Below are 21672 nucleotides of genomic sequence, written 5' to 3' on the forward strand. Positions count from 1 at the left end.
CATGGTCTTAATTTCCAACCATTAGGAATATGTGTCGATAGCCATAAAAAACATCTTCCCTTTTGCTTCGGCAAAATTTAAATGCAGTCGTTCCCACGGATTTTGACATACTTACCATGGTGACAAAGGTACGGGTGGTGCTGCAGGAAGAACAGTCTGGCATATTTCACATTTGCACACAATGTTTTCGAGGGCCTTGTCCATTCCAGGCCACCATACTACTGACCTCGCTAATGCTTTCATTTGGGTTATTCCCGAGTGCTGTTCATGCAGCAATTGCAGAAACCATTTTGCAATGGCTCCAGTGCTGCAACTCTGTTTGCCTATATAATGCAACCGTCGTCTGCACTGAGGTCCAACCAACGCATCCAGAATGGATTTAGCTCCTCGGACACTACTTTGGGCCCTCCACGTCAGATCATGTCACGCACAGCCCTCAGCACTTCATTGTGCCCCGTTTCGCAGGTGACAACCTTTCATGTTAACGACAAGTCCTTTAGGGCCGAAAAGTAGAAGATTATCTCAGAGTTGCTGCCTGTCGGGTAGGGTACAATGCGTCAGCATGCTGGATAGCCGATCCTGGCTTGTGTTTCATCCTATAGCTGTAGTCAGCGAAAAATGTCAACCAGCGATGCACTCTTGCAGTGGCCACTGCGCTGCCTGGCCATTTAGGATCAAACAAAGTTATCAAGGGCTGGTGATCAGTAATTATATCAAAGGCACATTTATGTAGTTACATTCGGACCCAGACAATGACCGTAAAGCAAAAGCAAATGGCTTTTCCTTCCCATTCACTACATGCAATAGCACAGCACCTAACCCATAATCAAATGCATCACTTATGATCGAAATTTATTTTTTAACATCATTGAGTTGCAGCACACTCTTATCAGTGAACATTTGTTTGCATCTGCCTAATGTTTCATCACATTCGCATGACCAGTACCATTAGGTTTCTTTTCGAAGCAAGTAGTGCAGTGGTTCCAAGACCGAGACCGAATTTGATGATGATGATTGATGTTTAATGGCGCAAGGGTATCTAAGGCCACAGAGCCCCAGGACATGTGTTATGGTTTAGTAAAATTGTGAGTTTAGGACCAGTGCCATTTGGTTTCTTTTCGAAGCAAGTAGTGCAGTGGTTCCAAGACCGAGACCGAATTTGATGATGATGATTGATGTTTAATGGCGCAAGGGTATCTAAGGCCACAGAGCCCCAGGACATGTGTTATGGTTTAGTAAAATTGTGAGTTTAGGACTATGATTTAAAATAAAGGCTGTATAGAGGCCTACACGTAAGATATATTTTTAAATACTAGTGGATGAATTCTAAAATAATTACTAAGATAAATATAGGGCTTTAAATGCATTTGCTACAGGCACACATGTTAAATTATTCTGGATTGTCCAAGTCCCTTGGTCTACAATTCTTGCTTACGCAAGAAGCGCAAGAGCTCAGACATACTTTTATGCATCAGACTGTGCCTCACCTGTGAGGCGCAATCTGAAGGCGAGGATGGTATGAGATGATGTCGAGAAAGTTAACTTGCACAAGATAATTAAGCACTCTTTTAAAGTTAAAAAGTGCGTCCTCTGATAAGAACATCGAGGGATGGGGTGGTATATGGTGCGAGTAGAGTTCTCTAAAATGAGCCAATCGGTCTCGGTGAAGTTCCGGACATTGAATAAGGACATGTAGGATGGTTAGGTTCTCACCGCAGCGTGTGCACGTCGGTGGGTCAGTTGCTGTCAAGAGGTATTTCTGTGCGCCATAAGTGTGTTCTATTCTGAGTCATGCCAGGGTGACTTCGGTGTGTCTATCAAGCTTCAGTGGAAAAGATTTGGTTAAGTGCGATTTAAGCAGGTGCAGCTTATTTTCAACTTCCTTGTCCCATTCAGCTTGCCAATGATTACGGAGCGCCTTTCATACCACAGGTTTCATGTCCGCGCCAGGTATCCAGCTTACATCAATGGTATCCCGATGAGCCGCTTGTCCAGCATTTTTGTCCGCCATTTCATTGCCTGCGATCCCAGAATGGCCTGGCACCCAGCATACAAGAGCAAGGTTTTGTTTATACGCTACGTGAATGTGTTTAAGGAGCATGTTTAATACAGGGTTTTGGCTTGCTTTGCCACATGACAGGGCTGTGACAACACTTAAAGAATCTGTGTATATTGTAGACATTTGTATTTTGTGCTGTACTATGTACTCAACAGTTATCAGAATACCGTACACTTCTGCTGTAAAGATGCTGCTATGGTTATGCAAGGTTTTAGAGTTGGAGAAGTTTGCGCCATGGGCTGCACATGATACTGAAGTTGCAGACTTTGAAGCATCAGTAAAAAATGTTATAGATCTATACTTGTCTTCAAGGGCCAAAAAATGTTGCTGGATGAGGGCATCTGGACTGTTTTTGTTAAGTTCTGTAAAGCACAAGTCACAGGAGACTGTACATTGCTCCCAAGGTGGGATGGGTTCAACGTAGTCACTTTCCTGTAGATCTGTGAAAACTACTGAGTTTTTCCACAACAGATTTTACTGCTAACAGGAACGGCGTGGCGTGCGACGGCCTGTTTAAATATAACTGATTTGTGTAGTGATCACTTATGGGTGCTTTGCATGGATGTTGTTTTAGCGATATGGTTCTTATTGCATAGGTGACTCCGAGATATGTACATGGATAATCCAGTGGCCACTGATCCGATTCTGCATATAGACATTGGACAGGGCTCGTATGAAAGGCACAAAGTGCTAGGCGGATACCCAAGTGATAGACAGGATCGAGTACTTTAAGCGTTGTCTTTGAAGCCGACTGGTAAACAATACATCCATAGTCTATGCGTGACAACACAAGGCTTTTAAAAAGAGATAGGAGGCAATACCTATGTTCCCCACGACTGGTGAGAAAAAATCTTTAAAAGGCTCATAGTTTTAAGACATTTCAGCTTTAACTGTTTTATATGCTGCATGAAGGTTAGCTTACTATCGAAGATTACACCCATAAATTTTTGTTCTTTTCTATTTACCAGGCTTTGTCACATATAAGAGGGAGACTAAAATAAAATTATAAACAAAGAAAGGTTTCAAAAAGATGACGAGGATGGCGTTAAGGATGAGGTGGATTAACCGAAGACTGAAGAGGATAAAGAAGTACTCAGTGAGGTGACAAGAGATGATTGGTGGCGAAAAGAAGAAGTATTCGGTGAGATGGAAAGTGATGATTAGTGGAGAAGAGAAGAAGACAAAGAGAAGGATTATGTGGACTAACGTCAAGGCTATAAAAGGGTGAGGAAGGGCGAGGCACGGGGGAAGAGGAGCAGCGGAGGCTCGGCAGGTCAGGGACGGTTTTGCCGGAAGAGAGCGACGCCGGCTACTACAGCTTCGCACCACAGATTTCCTGCCATTCCTGAGCCAGTTCCGGGGAGTCCACCGAGGACGCTGCCACCTGCTATGGCCAGGGGTATCTCCAGTGCTGTTGCCACTCTTCCGGCTGGTGTCTTAACGCCAACATCATCGGGAACACCTCCACGGGCAGTTAAACCGGGAGTGTGTACGACGCAGCCAACGATGCCGCCAGCGACACCAGCCCTAGAACGTCGTACGACACCGGCTATGGGACCCATACCCCGCCACATCCGCACCGAACCAAACGCGAGCACAAATGCCAACCATTAACAGGAGAACGTTAGTAGCAGTGTTACTGAGTGGTGTGTACTGATAGCCTTTGTATTTTGTGTTAGTTTTGTTTGGTTTGTGTTCCGTAGGTTGTATTAAACGTGCGTCTGTGTGGGTACACCTGTTGCCTAGTCCATTCTTACGGTCAGAGTGTTCTCTGGAGGATATCCGTGACAGGCTTCTCCCATGCATCATAATGCAAGGGTCAGGACATAGCCCTCTCCGTCTAGAAAACAGCACACAGGAAGTCTTTTCTGCACTGAATCTGAACCCATTTTCGTCTGCCCATTTCGTGAGCCGATTAACACTCAACTGTATCTGGCGTTCACATATTGATAAGTTGCAAGATTTAAAGCTGATTTGGATATCGTCCACACACACAGAATAAGACATGATGGTATAGCAGAGCGAAGAGAGTTCATTTTAAATTTAAAAAGTGGGCAACTTAGCACTCCTCCCTGTGGTACACCGTTTTCTTGAATAAAAGTGCGTGATAGTACATTGCCAATTCTTACGCGGAACTTTCTTTCAGATTAGTCATTTTGCGAAATGTTCAGCATACTACCACAAATTCCATAGGACGATAGGTCTTGCAGAATACCGTATCGCCAGGCAGTATCATATGCCTTCTCAAGGTCAAAGAATACAGATAGACAGTATTGGCTGTGTACAAATGCATCAGGTATATATGATTCAAGGAGAACAAGATTACCAATTGTAGACCTCACTCTTCGGAAGCCAGATTGGCCAGGGTCCAATATACCATTATATTCCAAAAAGAACAAGGAATTGGTTAATAATTTTTTCAAGTACCCTAACCCTTTGAGGGTTGAATTATTTTGAAAAAAACTTTCCCAGGTGGTCAAATTACTTTATTGTGGATCTTGTGGGGTCTGATGTGGGATTCTCACACCGTACTCTTGGGACAAAGGAACGACAACACAGTAGTGCAAACAATCACAAGGGCATTTATTGCACCTTTCATACATCAATGCCTGCTAGCCGAGTTGCTATCCACAAAACATGCCGATGGGCGCGCGACAAATCTAGAAGTCCGACTCACCGCGACCTCGCGAGCGAATATGTTCGCCTCATGCCGGATCCCAACGCCTGGTCGTTCGCGTGTATGGTCACGTGAATCGTGGCGCGTTCGAAGGCGGCCACGCGAGGCGGTCTCGCAGAAGCATGGGTCGCCGCGCGCACGCGGGAGACGTCCCCCGCCGTGCGCAGACCCACCGGGAAAGAGGGTCGCTGCACACGCGGCACGTCCGTGCTGCTTGCTGTCTCGAACCCAAGAGAGAGCGCCTTGTCTCTCCCGCACCCAAGTAACCCCGCAGCAGCGCAACACTAGCGCCATCTCTCGGACTGCGCTTCAACCACATCGACCACGCGGACGTCACGCAGGCCACGCGGCGAAGCGGGATTACAGGAGACGCGCTATGCAGGAAAAACATCAGGGGAGGCGCGAGGGTCACGCATCCCCACAATCTTCAATGTACAAAATGTATAAAGTCGGGAATAAATACTAAAAAATAATTAGAAACAGTATTTTGGTGTCGGCATCACTCAGAACTGCAAAATGTTCAATAGTATTTCCGAGCCTGGTACTCCTTGAAACACGGGTCTACGCACAGCGCCTTATCGCAGTCCGCCCACCCAAAATGCGTGCCTGTTCTCTTGGGGCGAGGAGTTGTGTTGGCGCACACATGACACCTCTGCATGCGGCTGCCTTGGGCAGAGGTCTGATGCACCATCTCGCGTAAGCGCGTTGCCGCAGACAGCGAGAATACCTCGTGAGCGGAGGTGATAAACAAGCTAAGACGTTGGTGATAAACAAGCTAAGAGCAGTGCCAATCAAGATAGAAATCAACTTCCGCCGCTCCTGCGAGAGCGTGCCGAGAAAGAGAAAAACCATGTTTCGCGTGCCTCCGTTGCGATCACGCGGCGGAACCGAAACCGCGAAAGCGCGTTGCCACTGAGAGTGAGAATACCACGCGAACGGCACTGATAAACAAGCTAAGAGCAGCACCAATCAAAATAGAAATCAACTTCCACCGCCCTGCAAGAGAGTGCCGACAAAGAAAATGACGTTTCGTGCACCTCCGTTGCGATCACGCAGGGAAACCGAAACCGCCAAAGGGGCGTTGCCGCAGTCTAGGCGACGCACTGAAGCTAGCAATCAGTTCTGTTATCTCCCCAAGAAGGTAGCACAAATTTCAAACACTTCTTGTAAGTGCTGAGAGGTGTCAGCACCTCTCAGTGAGCACGCATCGTCATTATGGTGCGAAATTTCAAATGAAGGGTCGGGAGCATACCCGTACGGCAAAGATCTCACTGGACAGAAAACCGCTGCCGTACATGTACGGCACGGCAAAAACCTTCAAAGGGTTAAGTAAGCAGCTAGTGAGTGCAATTGGTCTGTAACTGTTAACTAAGGAAGGGTCTTTGCCGTGTTTGAGTATTGGTAGGACTATTGCCTCTTTCCAAGATGAAGGTATATAACCAGTTGCAAAAATCTTATTGTAAAGACCTAAGATGCAGTTTAGGGTCTCATAAGGCAGATTGTTGATTATTTCATAAGTTATTGTGTCAGAGCCTGGAGCCGAGCTGCCACAAGAGCCTAGGACAAACTTAAGTTCATGGAATGTTAGCGGTTTATTGTATCCTTCTGATGACAACTTGTTTGGACGCAGAGGAATATTTTCAGCTATTCTTTTATGGTGTAAGAACTTTACGGAATAATTTTCGGAGCTTGATACCCTCTGAAAGCACTCACCATGAGTGTTTGCTTGATCTTCTATTGTATTGCCAGAGCCAGGGATGAGAGGAAAAGGATTTGGACGTTGTCCTTTTAGTTCACGTACCCTATTATATACTTTGCCAACATCCGTGTATGAGTTTATGGAGGATACGTAGCGTGTCCAGCTTTCTCTTTTGGATATATGGATACGGCGGCCATTTGCTTTGCACCGTTTAAATTCTGTTAGATTTTCTGTTGTTGGGTAGCATGAAAATCTACTCCATGCCTTGTTCTGGCGTTTCTTTGCGGTTTCATAGTCTTTGTTCCACCACGGTTTCGGATTGACTATCTGTGCAGGACTGAGGTATGCAGTTTTTAGCAGAACAGAGGATATGTTCAGTGATGTAGATGGCCAGTTCCTCTACACCTAAGTGGTCAATCATCCAGGCACAGTTTACATATGTTTCAAAATGTCGACCAGTCTGCACTACGAAGTTTCCACTTTTGGGGGTAAGCTGGTCCACCGTGCGACTTTGTTGTTTCTAGGAGTGTTGGGAAGTGATCGCTCCCATATGGATTACTAATAACTCTCCATTCCAGGTATGGAAGAAGTGATGCTGACCCTATGGCTAAGTCTATACACGAATACGTGTTGTGTGTAGGACTGTAAAAAGTTGGCTCTGTCTCGTTAAATACACAGGCTCCAGATGAAAGAAGGAACTTTTCAATTGCCCGTCCTCTCGCATCACATCTTGGGTCACCCCAGAATGTGCTGCGAGCATTGAAGTCTCCGATTACTATATAGGGTTCGGGAAGATGGTCAATCAGCTTTTCAAATTCTGCTGTGTAAAACCGTTCATCAGGCGATATATATATGGAGCAAAAAGTTATAAGTTGGTTGAACAATATAGCCCGAACAGCCACTACTGCAAATGAACTCTGGAGTGATACATGCTGGCATGCTACTGACTTTTGGGCTATGATTGCCACACCACCTGAAGAAGAATTACCATTATTTCTATCTTTATGGAAAATTATGTACTGTCTTAAGAAGTTCTTGTGTGCAGACTTCAAATGAGTTTCTCGAACACAGAACAGTCGTGGCTGAAATTCTCCTAGTAGATCTTTGACCTCATCTAGATTATTAAATAGGCCCCCGGCATTCCACTGAATTATTTGTGTAGCCATATCAAGGAAAATTTTTGTCGTCTTTGTTCAAGAGCACATGTTAGACAAATAGCTATGTATACAAGGACGGTAACCGTTTAGGTTACCGGTCCCTTTCTTTGAGCAGTTACAGGTATTTTATTTCTTCTAGCGCGCTCGTGAGGGCGCTGATCTTTCAGCGTCGATGACGCCGGGTATTTTCGATCGACCTCCATAACGTTCTCGGAGGCGCTGGAGGATCGTGAACTAGGCCCCGAGACTTGCGTCCCAGGCCGTGGAGTTCAGTTTAGCTTTGGAACCTGCGGAACCGAAGTCTGCAGGCCCACCTTCGATGATGGAGCAGCGCTTGCTGCTGCCACCAGGGGGGCAGGCGGAGTGATTACTGGACCACTATGAGTGATTGCAGTAGACTCCTGAGGCATTTGTGATGCTGGCACCCGTCGCGCCACCTCGGAAAAGCTTGTGTGATCTAAGTATGAAAGACGTTTCCTTGCTTCGTGAAATGTTATATTTTCTTTGACTTTTAGTACAATTACTTCTTTGTCTTTCTTCCATTTAGGGCATGTCCTAGAGTAAGCTGGATGGCTTCCATCACAGTTCACGCAATGTGGAGATAAGTAACAAGTGTCTGATGGATGATCGTTCGAGCTGCATTTCACGCAAGTCTGCCTTCCTCGGCATGTCTGAGATCCATGCCCACACCTCTGGCACTTAAAGCACCGTCGAGGATTTAGGGATGTACGGCTTAACACGTACTTTGATATAGCCTGCATCCAATGTACTAGGCAGCACACTAGTACCAAAGGTTAGTACAATGTGCTTTGTTGGAAGTTGTTCATTGCTCCTGCGGATTAGGATTCTTTCTACCTTGATCACATTTTGGTCCTGGAAACCTTCAAGCAGCTATTCGATACTAAGGTCCATGAAGTCGTCTTCAGAGATTACTCCACGGCTCGTGTTCATGGTTTGATGTACCAACACAGTTACCGCTACATCGCCAATGCAATTCATGTCATTCATTTTATCATGTTGAGTTTTATCCTTCAATTCAAGGAGCAGATTTCCATTGAACATCTTTGTGGCATTGTAGCCAGGTCCTATAGTGTTTGCGAGGCATTTTGCCACCAAGAAGGGGGAGAATTTACGCACGCTCTTGTTGCCTTCACTGTGGATTACTTGTACTTAGGGAAGTGTTCTTGATTGTTCTTCAAAAATAATTGAAACGTCGCATCGGTGCACCCTCTTTTTAGAGGGCGATCAAGGGAAAGTTGTTTCCTTGAAGCCATATAGGAGTCTTGAGTTCGGCAGCAGCGCTACTGACCACCACCGAGCCCAACATGGGGATGGAGCAAGTCTTATGAGTAAGACAAGCCCTCACCAGGTGTACGGTGCTACTATAACCCAATCTGGAGTACCCAAGGTTGGCCACCCACACAAGGTTAACCCTCGCTGCCAGGAAAGTCGGAAGTAAATAGAAGAGAAGAGAAGACAGGAAAAATTGAAAGGAAGAGAGAAAGACGAAAAATGGAGAGGGGGACAGGAAAAGGCAACTACCAATTTCTCCCAGATGGGTCAGTCCGGGGGTGCCGTCCTTGTGAAGCAGAGGCCAAAGAAGTGTGTTGCCTTGGCCGAGGGGCCTTAAAGGTCCAAACAACCGGCATTGGCTCAACCCCCAGGATTCCCCTTTCCCCAGACACGGCTAAGCCGCACACGGCTACATGCGGGAGGGTCCAACCCTCGTGTGCTCGGGTATGTGGTGTCGCAACACACCAAACGCCTGCTGACGCAGACGCCCCTGCGAGGGCGGACAGACAACGTTACAAACAGAAGGACCAGTTGTACAGCCGTGCGCACTCAGAAGCAGGAGACCGGAAATACCATGTTGCCAACAGCAACCGTTAATTTACAGGGAAAGTAGCAGCGAAAGAAGAAACACAACATTGAAGCCTGGTGACATAACGCCATAGGTGGGGCATCACCATAGGCTCTGCCTCCCTCCATCGAAACGGTGGACGTTGAGGACAAATGAGGACAAATGAGAGATATAAATATTCCTCTCGTCATATCTATGCTCCTGCTAGGTCTTCTTAAAAAATTATTTCGATCATATATTCCTGGGAGGTACAAAACTCGTCCGAAGGTGCTTTTGAGGCTTCAGAGAAAGGTGGTTCAGGGCCCCTTTAAAAGAATGTTTCCTGTGGGAATGCTGCCTCGAACAACAATAGCGATACTTCCGATACGGTCCTTGTTTAGGACAGTAAAACCTATAAGAAAATGTGTATTTTTGGGGCCTAAATTTGATTCCTGAAGGCAGAATGCCACTGGCAAAAACTTATCTATAACGTCTTTGATGTCACCTAGATTGTAGATTAGGCCTCTGCAATTCCAATGAACGATGAAAGCTATATTAATAGAATTGAAAAAATTTACTTATGTGTATGAGCTTATATGCTGTAGGCGACATAAAAAAGTTGATTAATCTCATTAAGGCTGGTAACCCTTCAGGTTACTTGTCTTTTTTTTTCGACGCAGTTACAAGAAGCTTGTTTTTCTTGGCATGCTCCAAGGAGCGTGCATCTTTCGACATCAATGACGCCGGAGTTTTCGGGTCGACCTCCATCACCTCCTCCGAGGCGCTGAATGATCAAGAGGCGCCAAGATGTGTGTCTCATGCCACGGAGTTCGATTCAACTTTGGGCCCTGCAGCACTCCAGTCTGCCGGCCCGTCTTTGATGATGATGGAGCAGCACTGGCTGCAGCCACCAAAGGGGCGGATGGAGTTCCTACAAGGATGCCAGACGTGGACCCTGTAGACTCCTGAAACTGGTGTGGCGCTGCCCCCTGCCACGTCACACTGGCATAGCTCACTTGAGGTAAGTGCCCTATCCTTTTTCTCGCTTCATAGAATGAAATATTTTCCTTTACAGTGATTGCGATGATTTCTTTTTCTCGTTTCCAGCAAGGGCAGCTCTGCGAATAAGCTGGATGATCACCCTTGCAATTGACACAATGTGCGGGAGCATTGCAGTTTGGTCATTGGCACTACACTTCACGCATGTTTCTTTGCCTCTGCATGACTGTGATGCATGCCCGAACCTCTGGAACTTGAAACAACGTCTCGGGTTCGGTATGTATGGTCCGACGTTAATTTTCAAGTATCCTGCGTCAAGTGAACTGGGTACAGTGCTCGTTCCAAATGTCAGTATCGTATGTTTCGTGGGGATCCGTTGGTTATTTCGTAGAACTGTTATTTTTTGCACTTTAATTACGTTTTGCTCCTGAAATCCTTCAAGGAGCTCTTCATCACTGAGGTTCAGGAAGTCTTCTGAAATAACTCCCCTGCTTATGTTGAGCAAGCTATGTGGAGAGATTGTCACTTCAATGTCACCTATACTGGCAAGTTCAGCAAGCTTATCAAGTTGATCTTTCTTGGTCAGTTCGAGGAGGAGGTCTCTGCTGGCCATCTTTGAGGCTTTGTAGTTGGGTCCAGTCTTGTTTACTAGGCATTTGGATACTAGAAAAGGTGAATTTTCTTACAGTTGTGTTGCCTTCACTATGAAGAACATGGTATTTTGGAAATTGTCTTTGTTTGGTTTCATTTCATTTCATTTTCATTTTATTACCTTAAAGACCCCTTGCGGGGTATTACATAAGGGGTGGGTGGTACAAAAATACAGGAGGTTGCCCACTATCTTATTTTAAAGACAGAATACTCGTTACTTCTTCCACGAAGGCAGATGAGGTGGTGATGGCAGCGACATGGTGGGGAAGGCCGTTCCAGTCTTTGACTGTACGATGAAAAAATGACGAGCAGGTGACAGTGCGCGCGCTAGGGCAAGCAACATTTAGTGGGTGGCCTGTGCACAGCGATATGCGTGAAGGTAAGGTGTGTGGCAAAGCGAGCTGGTGAAGAATTTATGGAATAATGATAAGCTCGCGATACGGCAACGGTGCGCTAGTGTGTCCAAACCAGACTACTTTTAATGGCGATACGCTGATATCATATGAGTATGTCGAGTGAATGTATCTTACGGCGCGGTTCTGTATGGATTCTAATGCATTGCTGAGGTAAATCTGGTGAGGATGCCATACGGGTGATGCGTATTCGAGTTTTGGCCTAAACTGTGTTTTATATGCTAGTAGTTTTACTTGTTGAGGAGCGCAGCGGAGATTGCGTTTCAGAAATCCCAAGGTTTTGTTAGCAGATGATATGAGGTTAGTTATATGCGAGCACCAGTTTAAATCATGCGTGATCGTAAAGGTACTTAATAGAGTTTACAGTGTCGATTGGGATGTCATTAATTGTGTAGATAAAGTCATGCTGATTACGGCTGCGGGAAATTGACAGATTTACATTTATTATTCTTTAGTACCGTTAACCATTGATCACACCAGGCTGTAATGTTGTTCAGGTCAGATTGAAGATAAATGCAGTCATTACTACTAGTGATAGTTCGATAGACAACGCAATGATCAGCAAACATACGAATCTGAGAGGCAACATGCAATGGAAGATCGTTAATGTATATTAGGAACAGGAGGGGACCTAAGACTGAACCTTGGGGTACGCCTGATGTTACGGGAAGAAATTCTGAGGTAGTATTGTTAACACTGACGGACTGTGATCGGTTACTAAAAAATTCTTTTATCCATGCTAGGACATTGGGGTGGAAGTTCAAGCGAGAAAGTTTTAATAATAAACGTTGATGAGCTACTTTATCAAACGCCTTTGCAAAGTTAAGAAAAATTATATCGGTCACAGTGTTAGTATCGAGATTTCAGTGTAGGTCATGAAGAAATGTAGCTAATTGAGTGTCACATGACAGCCCTTTACGGAAGCCATGTTGCGACGGATGAAAAAAGCTATTACTGTCTAGGAAATTCATTACGTGTGAGTATATGACGTGTTCCATTATTTTGCAAGGGATACTAGTTATGGATATTGGACGATAATTTAAGGGTGAATTACGGTTACCTGATTTGTAGACTGGAACGACCTTGCTCTTTTTCCACTCGTTAGGAAGCGTGTCTGATGATAGTGATTGGGAATACAGCAGGGCAGAGATGCGCTTCGTTTTTTTTAAAAGCTTTGACGTGATATCGTCAACACCAGCTGATGAAGATCATTTATGATTATCAATTAGTGCGGATATTCCATCTGGCGAAAAAATAATATCCGGCATTGGAGCCATGACAGCAACAGTGAAAACAGGAAGAGGCACGTGTGGTTCGGTAGTGAACACAGATGAAAATGCATTGTTAGACAGTTTCGCACAGTCAATATCAGGTAAGATTTCACCATCTTTCAAAATTCTGACACCAGGGGATAAGTGGGGATTGATAACCTGCCAAAATTTTGGGGGGTTACTGCTGAGCATGCGGGGTAGGTCTGAATGAAAAAATGAGTGCTTCTGTTGCCGGATAGCTATCAGGTAGGCACGTTAAGATACATAGTATTTTTCCCAGGCCTCAGTTTAGCGACGCGAAATTGATGTTTCTTTTTGTTTTCCAGTTTTTTTAGTGCGTTAGTGAACCATGGTTTATTACGATTAGAGCGAAGTAAGATGGTTGGTATAAACTGCGCAACGAGGTTAGTCATGTTATTTTGGAAGAGCAACCAGTTTTCTTGTATTGAGCGATTTTCAAAACCTAATTCAAATGATTGATAGAATGTGATTAGTTCGCTGTTTATGGTGGTATAATTCCCTTTTTCATACAGGCGGATTGTTTTCTGATCTGAACGACGTACTGAAGGTGAAAATGAGAAAACAGCGTGGATTACTTTGTGATCACTTATTTCGCGTAGGTAGCTAATGGAAGACATGCTTTCAGGATGAGTGGTTAGTACGAGGTCTAGTATGTTAGCCGAGCCATGAGTTGCATGCATTGGCTCTGTTATTATCTGGGAGAGGTTAAAATTAAGGCAGATATCTATGAATTCTCTAGCTCCTGTCGTGCTAGTAACTGCGCTAGAATAATTTGACCAATTGATATGTGGGTAATTGAAATCCCCAAAGAGCAAGATGTAAGCATTCGGGAATTTTTTTTGTTAATTGGCTCAAGGTGTTATTCAGATGGTGGGGGAAGTCAGGATTAGTGCTGGGGGGACGATAACAGACGCCAAGAAGTAGTAGCTGCGGATTAGCGCGAATGATAAGCCATACAACTTCTAGGTCAGTGGCCACATTAACTGTGGAGCACATTAGATGTTTTCTTACTACAATAAGAATGCCACCGCCCCGAGTACCCTGCCTATCTTTACGAAAAACATCAAAATTCGGTAGTTCACTCAGAACTTCACCGTCAGCTATATCATTGGTAAGCCATGTTTCAGTTAGTATAAGTAGGTCACTGCCAGACGAAGATACTAGATCTGATACTTGTTGTCTTTTCGGAAGAAAGCTGCTTATGTTAGTAAAAATAACAGAGATTGAAAAAGATTCTCGGGGGGGACAGGCAGAGCACGTCGGGACGAATGCTGGTGACAACGCGATAGCTATAGTTCTTTCACGGATTCCAGAAAGAACTGGAAAGTTGCTTTGGTGCGCCCTCTTTTTGGAAAAGCGTTTGCCATCTAATCCTTGGGAAGTTCAGCGGCAATGGTGGCCACCCACCACTGAGCCCAACAAAGAGATGCTACAAGGTTGAGAGAATACTTGCAGATGCCAGCCATGTATGCGACAGTGTGCTATCTTGTTTTTGTACAGCCCCATTTTTAGCGCCGTTTGTTTTTTGTAAGTCATGTACCAGCTAGGCCATCGACATACATTATATAAATGCATAAATTCGTAAACAAGATTCAAGTTTTTTTTTATTATTAATATTGTAATATTTAAATATAGCATAAGGAAAGTGGCTGCACAACGTGCATCCTCGTTGTTAAAGCATTCTTATCCGGGGAGAGCTAGGAATGTGTTGGCGTGGTGTACAACCTCCACTGTATATTATATATATGGGCATGTTCAGATAAGAACGGTAATCGAGGTCCCATGACCATTTTTTGTTTTCAATGAAATTTTTATATCTGATGGGCAAATGTGTCCACACAAAGGAATGGACCTTAGTTTTGCAAGATACTTCGCAGTTTTCTCGGAAAAAAATCGTATGTCACAAGAGGTGGAGAACGTCGTTTTTGCCACTTCGCAAAGTTGCAAGTTTGGAGCCTCACTGCACGCACAATAAATATTTTCCACACATAAGAATTTTTTATTACTTCTTTGCAACATGTACTATACGAAAAAATAAAAAAATATTTTTTAGCAGTGTTAATCTTCCAAATAAAAATCGCAAACTTCGCTTCCGGAGCTATGCAGTTCAAAAAAGGCACTTTTCAGGGCAGCCTCAGGGCAAGATGCATAAAGATTTCCACACTGAATCTTTTTCTCAGCATTTTCCGGCTACTTTACCTCACTTTAGGCAAGTTTTGTAGTTCTACACTTGACAGATATTTTTCAATTAGGCCTCAAGTTTGGCCGAAGTTCAAAAACGTCAGAAAAGTGACAATTTTGACTTTGATCTTAAAAAAAAACAACATCATCGAATTGCATTAAAATTTGCCTGAACAATCCTCAATACTCGATAATATTAGGGTACCAAAAAAGTGTTGCACTATATTGTTTTAAAGTATGAAAATGAATACAAAACTGAGTTCATGTTTTTGTTATCTAGAGTTGCTTATTACTGCCTCTTAGAAATAGTAACTGTCAGGAATTTGTTTTAGCACTCACTGAACTTCGTTACATTTTATTTACCACAATATCCGAACCATCCCTCACTGTTTGTAGAGCTTCTACTCGCTTGTTAGTGGCGTTCTTGTTGCGTCAAAATGGGAATAAATTCGCGATTTCACCTGATGCCTCAAGAACTCGCTGGCGGCGGTCAAACGTTTTTTGTATTACCTAATTTATCATGCTAAGTTACATTGGTATGTAATCGATTCTTTAAAAATATTAGATCATTTATCGGTGCTTAGAAAAGTTTTTATATGTAAAAATGAATATTAATGTGTTTCTGAAGCCGACGTTCCCGCACCTGCATCTGTTTACCTCTGTGTTCAATGGTTCTACAGGGCACTGTCAGGAGACAAAACGTCGTCTTCTGAGGGGGACAATTTATCTGCAAGGTTTTTAATCAGTAGGTGTTTTATTCAGGACACAATTTGCAAATGGTATGCCGCTTTATGTGCAGACTGCAATTCAGAAAATCGTAACAAGAAATAAACGGCAGCCGTTGACTTCGGTATGCGCACAGTATATTGTCCAGCCCGAAGCACAAACCAGATCACAGTCTCTTCCATTCCGAAGCAGCGGTGGAGGCCACGTAGGATGCACTGCCTCCATTTGATTGAACGTACTTCCACATGTGGAGTGTCTGAACTCCAGGCACTTTCTTTGCCGTTTTCCATTCTTCCTTCTTCATTTCGCGAAAGACTGCAAGCTCCCTCTGTGGGAGCTCCAGAATGGTGATGTTCTTTAGCATTCCTTGAATTGCGTCCACGAAGCCGCTGGCTGTTTGTATGGCCTCACTTGCAGGCTTCCGCAAGTTGTGGTGTGATGCTCGATATTTCACAAGCCCACCAAGGCCGTTGCAAGCATTTTTGCCGTGTCCAGTGGCCGAAAACATCGATTTCGTCTCTTGACATTCACTGCGTTGTACCTCATGAAACTGATATTTATTCTTGAAGTGAGCGGGAGCCCCGTCGCTCACATGTGTTACCTTAGTGTAGATCAGCGCGTTGTCTTCGAGGTGTGCTTTGATTTTCGACAGAGCTAAACATGCATGAGCTGAATCATGAGACATATTTTCGGAAATAACGGCGTAGTTCCGAGTCAATTTTCTTGACGTGACAACGCAGGTAAACACGGTGACCTGCTTTTTCTGCCAATGGTACGCTTGTACTGCGTCTGGAAGCACAACTGTCCAGTTTTCGGCGAAATCAAAATGCAAAACAATTGCACCTCTCTCGCAGCTCTGTTTTTCTTCATGTATTGCTTTTGCTTGCACAGATCTGATATAGTTGTAGGGAATCCATTTCATGGTCATTCTTAGAAATTCTCTCATAAATGATGAAGCGGTCAGTTTTTTTTAACTAGCTCACCGTATTCCCATGAAGCAATCAACAACTCGTCCTCGCTGCTCATATCAAAATTTTCCAAAGTGAAAATGCCATCTTGTGGACAGTGCTCACAATTCCTGAGGAAACATGACGCAGTAGGTTCCTGGCATACGCAGAGACTCTGCATATCATCGGGAGAAAGCGACCTCCCGGAGGCGTTCTGCAGTCCCACGAGGCACAACCCACTTAAGTCGCAAGGATATGAATCTTGTGAGGCCAACCTGGGAGGCAGGGTGAGCTTGCTTGTAGAGGCGGAATGCTTCTCGCAAGGAACGCGTCATGAACCGTTTAGGTACCCATTCCTTCTCTCCCTCCTTTTCAATTTTCACAACATCCTTTTTGTTCGGTGTCTGTCTAGAGCAATCGAGTTCATCCATGGTGTAATATTCTAAAACGGTGGTAATGTCTTCGTGTTGTAGCTTACATCTTGTATATCGCTCCTGTGTTGACCATACGCCTTCTTCATCCACCATCTTCTTCGATTTTTGAATAACGTACCTCGTTGCCTCTGGAATAACTTCCTGCACATATTTCACGGTTAGGTTGCGCGGTAGCAGTGTCAGCAGCTGGCAACGCTCTTGAAAGGACGTACACCTATTGTAGGCAGCATGTAGGTTGTCTTCCCAGCTGCTGCATTGCGCACACTTTTCTTGTGACGCACGCAAAGTCTCTGGGATATAATATGCTGCCTGTATCCCTGATCGTATTTTCGTCACCATAGCTCTTGCCACCTCTTCCTGCTTTCGCTTTGCATAGGAAAGTCTGAGGCGTTTTTTTTTAGAGCGCTCGGTGGCTTTAGTGGCGAGATTTCCGAGGTAAGGCTGACACTGGAGTTTAAATTTTCTACGATTTCTTCTCCAGGGCGGAATTCTTCGAATGTTTCGGTTGACTCTGCCTGCATATTATCCAATTCTTCCTTGAACCGATGGTAACAATTCTGACAGATGAAGTCACTTTCTCGTACTCGGAGAGCTTCTTCGGGAAGTAGGACTTTTTTGAGAGCAGCGACATTGAGTGTCTTTACACTGCGAAAATTACATCCTTTTTCAATTCTCTGTTTGTGCCTTTTTGAGTAGTCGGCACAAAACGTTCGCCGCGGAAATCTCTTTATGAATGCAAAAGCTCACCGCTTCCGAAAATTATCGTGGGACAGAAGAGCAGGTGACGGATGCAGGGCCCAGGGCTGCTTTTCCAAAAGAAGATGGACAGATGGATGAATTTTTAACACAGGCTGCCCGCCGTCGACACTGGTTCGGTCTGGCATACGAGCCGAGACAGATACCAAGTATGCTTGTCGTGGGAGCCCTCGAGCGCAGAGAAACCACGTGAGTACAGAAAAGGACCCCACCTTCTACCAGGCCTGCAAAACGACACGCGAAACTCGAGATCCGAACAACGTCCGCTCATCGGGCCTGTCTCGGTCGAAGGTCCAAGGCTGAGGCATAACTGCCAGGCGTTCGGTGCGTTGTGATGGAAAGATGATAGCGGCGGCTAAAGCCTCAGTGCGGTGGCGGCACACGTGGCGCTATGAAATTCAGGGTCGCGCCGGGCGTTATATAGCTATAGGAGCGGCTGCCAAGCGCGGTTCATCCATGGAGCGGCGGCAGCTCGTTAAAGGCATCTTGAGAGTAGCGACGGGTCCATTAAATGTTTGCATAAACGACCACTAACCACACGTCACTCCAAGATAAGGTTCTCAAATATGCTTAAAGTAAGTAAGGTCCCACTGTTAGAAGAGTACAAAAGCGAATAGGAGCTTTAGACCTTTGATTGTAAGAGAAAAAAAACACTTAACAATTACACTTATGAACTCGGCAACTGTAGCGTTTGAAATTTGCCCACAAAAAGACAATACTAAATCCAGCTTCTCACGATAGCGCATCTAAGAGAAAATACTGAGCAATCGTAGGGATTAAAATCATGAACTCAGTTTTGTATTCATTTTCATACTTTAAAACAATATAATGCAACACTTTTTTGGTAACCTAATATTATCGAGTATTGAGGATTATTTAGGCAAATTTTAATGCAATTCGATGATGTTTTTTTTTTTAAATCCAAGTCCAAATTGTCACTTTTTTGACGTTTTTGAACTTCGGCCAAATTTGAGGCCATATTGAAAAATATCTGTCAAGTGAACTACAAAACTTGCCTAAAGTGAGTAAAAGTAGCTGTAAAATACTGAGAAAAAAATTCAGTGTGGAAATCTTTAAGCATCTTGCCCTGAGGGTGCCCTGAAAAGTGCCTTTCTTGCACCGCATAGCTCCGGAAGCGAAGTTTGCGATTTTTTATTTAGAAGATTGACACAGCAAAAAAAGGTTTTTTTATTCGTTCGTATAGTACACGTTGCAAAGAGGTAACGAAAAGGTACTTATGCGCGGAAAAAAATTATTGTGCATGCAGTGAGGCTCCAAACTTGCAACTTTGCGAAGTGACAAAAACGACGTTCTCCACCTCTTGTGACATACGATTTTTTTCCGAGAAAACTGCGAAGTATCTTGCAAAACTAAGGTCCATTCCTTTGTGTGGACACATTTGCCCATCAGATATAAAAATTTCATTGAAAACAAAAAATGGTCATGGGACCTCGATTACCGTTCTTATCTGAACATGCCCATATATATATATATATATATATATATATATATATATATATTCGAGAGCTACAGAGAGGGTGGAGGAGGGGAAGGAGTGGTAGTTGTGAAAACACCCCCCACTTCTCAGCCACTCTGAAAATAATTTCTGGTTTTACCACTGCAACATAAATAGGATGATGATGATTTCAGACATAGGCCACTCACAAACTGGTCAAAGTGGAGGAAGCGTGCCAGGGGCAGTGGCAGGCCGTCCGCAAAGTGGTGCACCAGCGTGACGAGGTAGTGCTCGAGCTCGGCCTGACGCTGCTGCACAAAGCTGGCCGCCTGGCGCCCTAGGACCTTGCCGGGCGGCAGAAGACTCCGCTCCACGTGGTAGTTGCGCCGAAGCTGCACAGAGGAACACCTCTGTACTGAGACATCAGGTAGTAACATAGAAGCCTGTGTGGCAGAGACAGAAAGATACCTTTATTTTGCCCAAAATGTGGTTAGAGGAGGGGGGCAATGATAGAACTCTCCCCCTCCCGCTTTCAGACAGCAGACAGCAGCCCCTGGGCGGCGGCAGTGTCTTCAGCCATTTGGACTAGTCTTGCTTGAACATCCGGGTCCGAGCTGAGCAGCACAGTCTCCCAAGGAATTGAATCTCTTACTATTAAAGTTGGTTGCTGTGTTTTTGACCTGTTATTGTTATTATATTGTTTCTTTGCGCATGTGCAGATTATTTGTTGAAGGCCTTGCTCTGTTGTTACAGTGCTTACACATGTCTGTGTATGCACCTGGGTGATAGTCACTAAAGGCAATGAGGTTGGAGAATGTGCTGGTTTGTATTAACCACCAATTTCCACTTGTTTAACAAGCAATGCACTGCTGGGTATCTAGCCTTGGCTAGCCTGTAATGATTTATGATTTCCCTATAGGACACCAGCCTATCTCTGCCTGACCAGTGGATTGCAAATGCGCCAATGTTGACGTTGGTGACGCCGTCTCAGTCTGCGAAACGTAGAGCCAAATCGTGCGCATTCGCATTGTTACAGTGCAGTGAGAAAGGCCAGAAGTGAACGCGTTGGATGCGGAAGAGCCACCACAAGAACAACAACAGGTGACAACGGAGTACTACCCCTAACTAGTTCTAATGGTGCTTGGTCAGTGGCAATATATGTAATAAACCAAGGGCTGAACAATAAACAAGCTTACTTCTCGAAAGACCTAGCAGGCAGCTGATGGTTCAGGTTGCGAGCTGCTGTGCGACGTCCCACGGCATTTTTATGCAGTTAAACCTCTCTAACAAAGTGTGTAAAATCAACAATTCGCTTCATTATGTCGAATTTTCTTTGTATTAAAATTCAATCTTATATGCAAATAAGAATGGTCACTAATGAATTTTTCTTACACAGAAGGGGCTGCAACCTTTTCCAAATTATCGGGCAATAAAACAAAGCAAGTCTGAATGAGAATAAATTTCGTTGAATTTGAACGTTGGCAGCAAAAGATAGTTTCATGCCATGCCAGCGACATCTTCAAATCAGCGGTACGATGCGAAGCCAGCCACGCTTTTGCATGCACTCTGCCTCTATGGCTGGTAGTGTTGCCCACAGTGGGACGACACCATAATGAAAGGTGCAAGCAACGGGAAGTAAACGCTTTGTCAACTTTTTGCTTCAACGTCTCTTCAAAGCCTGGATTACGCAACTTCCAGTACTAAACGCAGAGCAAGGCAGGGCACGATGCCATACCATCTCACTTCTGAAACAGAAAGCACGGGCTGCATACGTGCTCAGTCCCACTGACAGCCACGCGCAGACATACGGTGCTAGAAAAGCAGACGTGCCAACGCCCACTCTCGCACGCGCTTGATTGCCTTAGAGCAAGCGAGCTCCCTGCACTCCCTTAAGAAGATGGCACTCATCCAGCAACCACCCTTCGCAGCTCAACCTGCTTTCACCTGCACCCAAAGCATGCAACATGCAGGGCACGATAGGATCTTGTCGCACTTGGACTTTATAGGGAACATGACGCTGCTCCACTTCGGCAGCCGCTCTGAGTCGCACGATTTAAGAGGTGTGTTTGCAAGCTGCCACATGTAATTTAAACACTTGACCATCTGCATACGCGAAAGTTTCCATATATTGTCTCGGTATTCCTTCACACCGGCAGTGGAATTTTGTTATATTGAAATGGTTTATAAGCACACTTCACTATATTGAGTTTCAAAATAAAGGTTGTTCTATGAAAAATAAATTTTCCATAGAAAAGTTCATTATATTGAGGTTTAACTGTACAGCCCATGCCTCTCTGCCACTGGTGTTGCTTGGACACTGTCACGTCTGACAACACAGACATCATAATGCCACGTGCGTTTATTTCAGCTTCTAGCGACGCGAGG

General features: G+C 44.6%; 1 protein-coding gene and 1 pseudogene across 3 annotated transcripts in view; both read right to left on the bottom strand.

Moving 5' to 3' along the window:
- The window catches only part of LOC135899642 (nischarin-like), a 249643-nt gene that overhangs the window by 169922 nt on the left and 58049 nt on the right, over window positions 1-21672 (bottom strand). For all 3 annotated transcript variants that reach the window (XM_065428950.1, XM_065428951.1, XM_065428949.1), the window contains one exon: window positions 19497-19679. In XM_065428950.1, the coding sequence (XP_065285022.1) occupies window positions 19497-19679 (183 nt within the window). The remainder of the gene's footprint in view (window positions 1-19496; window positions 19680-21672) is intronic.
- On the bottom strand, window positions 15861-16822 carry LOC135899689 (uncharacterized; annotated as a pseudogene).

This window comes from Dermacentor albipictus, unplaced genomic scaffold (assembly GCF_038994185.2).
Source record: "Dermacentor albipictus isolate Rhodes 1998 colony unplaced genomic scaffold, USDA_Dalb.pri_finalv2 scaffold_16, whole genome shotgun sequence".
Lineage (NCBI taxonomy): Eukaryota > Metazoa > Arthropoda > Arachnida > Ixodida > Ixodidae > Dermacentor > Dermacentor albipictus.